The sequence below is a fragment of the Capsicum annuum genome, chromosome 7 (genome assembly GCF_002878395.1).
Source record: "Capsicum annuum cultivar UCD-10X-F1 chromosome 7, UCD10Xv1.1, whole genome shotgun sequence".
Taxonomy (NCBI): Eukaryota; Viridiplantae; Streptophyta; class Magnoliopsida; order Solanales; family Solanaceae; genus Capsicum; species Capsicum annuum.
The window spans coordinates 5,612,345-5,614,141 of NC_061117.1; the positions used below are offsets into that span (position 1 = coordinate 5,612,345).

General features: G+C 33.3%; 1 protein-coding gene across 1 annotated transcript; it reads right to left on the reverse strand.

Moving 5' to 3' along the window:
- Positions 1–935: 935 nt before the first annotated feature.
- LOC107876336 (adenylylsulfatase HINT1-like) lies at positions 936–1,280 on the reverse strand. Its single transcript, XM_016723282.2, has 2 exons — positions 1,167–1,280; positions 936–1,106 (listed from the first exon to the last, which is right to left on the reverse strand). The coding sequence occupies exons 1-2, from the start codon at positions 1,278–1,280 to the stop codon at positions 936–938; spliced, it is 285 nt and encodes a 94-aa protein (XP_016578768.2).
- Between the last annotated feature and the right edge of the window lie 517 nt (positions 1,281–1,797).

Sequence of the window (1,797 nt, forward strand, 5' to 3'; positions counted from 1 at the left end):
AAAAAAAAATATTGGAATTTCACACTAGGATTCGAACTTATAACTTGAATCAATTTTTGAATCTTTTTGACGCTACACTAGAATCTTGGCTTAATTTCAATGGGATTGTAAAATTTTATATATAACCAAAGGATTCGTTTTCACTTTCATAGTATAATTCCAACATAGATGATTCCATTGAACCCTCTTCGTGCTACATTGCTCCGCCCCTGGTGATACTGAGACTAGAGTCGTTGACTACTCCATCAACTTCAAAACAGGACTTTAGATACTCTTGTTGGGTACATAGTTGCAATTAGGAGTAGGGCTGGACATATTTTGGTTTAAATTGAAAAAATTGAATCTAAATTTAATTTTGGTTTGATTTTTCGGATTGGTTTCAATTTTAAATTTTAGAAATTCGGTTAAACAATTTGATTTTTGAAATTTTTTTTTGAGAAAAGACATCTTTTCCCTCTCGAATTTGTTCTCCCAACTCACTTTAGCACTTGAACTTAACTTCCGTTTATTTACCCCCTTAACATCTTTAAATTGTATTATTTTCACCTCTCAAAACTGAATATCTCTCTCACAATAGAGAGTGTGTTACACTCGCCAACACATTAATGTTACGTCACTGCCACGTAAGAAATTCGATTTTTCTAAAAAAATTAAGGGTAAAGGGACAAAAATATCCCTCTACTTTAATTTATTAGCTAAATTTATCCTTTGTTATACTCTAGGGCCAAATACACCCTTCCCATTGTGAAAGTTGATAAAAATATCCTCCCTTTTAATATTTCTCCATTATAGCAAGTTAAAAGGACATATGGAGCAATTTTTGGGTGAGGTGAATGTCATGTGGCATGCCATCTCAGATACTAATTTTTCCCCTTTTTTTTCCATTTTAAAATTTCAATGTTACCTTTTCTTCTTTTTCTTATTTCTTTTCTTCTTTATATAACATTATCCTTAATGCTTCTTCTTCCATCGTTGATCACGAGTCTGAATCCATTCTCGAGAAGACCTTCCTGTTTGGCTACAAGCTTTATTGTGTAAAGAAGTTGACCAAGAATGTCACGGTGCTTTTCTTCAGCCTTGGAAAGTCTAGTTAAGCCATTCCTGGCCTTGGGAATAAGCAAAATTTACACATGAGCTTGGGAATTTATATATCTGAAAGTTAAAACCTTGTCATCTTCGTGTACAATGTCTGCTGGAATTTCCTTCTTAATGATCTTGTCAAATATGGAGGGAGCATCAGAAGGAACAACAAGAAGAGTAGCTTCTTTCTCAGAAGCCATAGCAATAACATGTGATGTGAGTAATTATTAAGGATAATGTTAAAGAAAGATAAAAAGAAAAAAGAAAAAGAAGAAAGAAAAATGAAAACTTTAAAATCCGAAATGAAAAAAAAAAGAAAAGAAAAAAGTTAAAGGACTGAGATGGCATGCCATGTGACATCCACCTCATCCAAATACTATGCCATGTGTCTTCTCAATTTGCCATGGTGAAGAAATATTAAAAGGAAGGGTATTTTAATAACTTTGGTAACGACAGGGGTATATTTGACCCCAAAGTATAACTGTAGGGTATACTGATCATAAAGTATAACGAAGGGTAAATTTAGCTAATAAACTAAAGTAGAGGGGCATTTTTAACCCTTTTCTCAAAAATTAATCCCCCACACATTATTTATATATATATATATATGATAAAAAAGGCACCCCCACCCCATTTTCTTTCTTCTTCACTTCCCTACCTGTAATGCAACTCCCCTCCCCTCCTATTTTCTTTCTTCTTCACAATCCTCTCACTCAC

Bases quoted from the DNA above. Each gene is read 5' to 3' on its own strand.
- LOC107876336 (XM_016723282.2), bottom strand. From the start codon at position 1,280: ATGGCTTCTGAGAAAGAAGCTACTCTTCTTGTTGTTCCTTCTGATGCT. The intron at 1,107-1,166 runs GTTTTAACTTTC...CTTATTCCCAAG, and splicing joins TTGTACACGAAGATGACAAG to GCCAGGAATGGCTTAACTAG.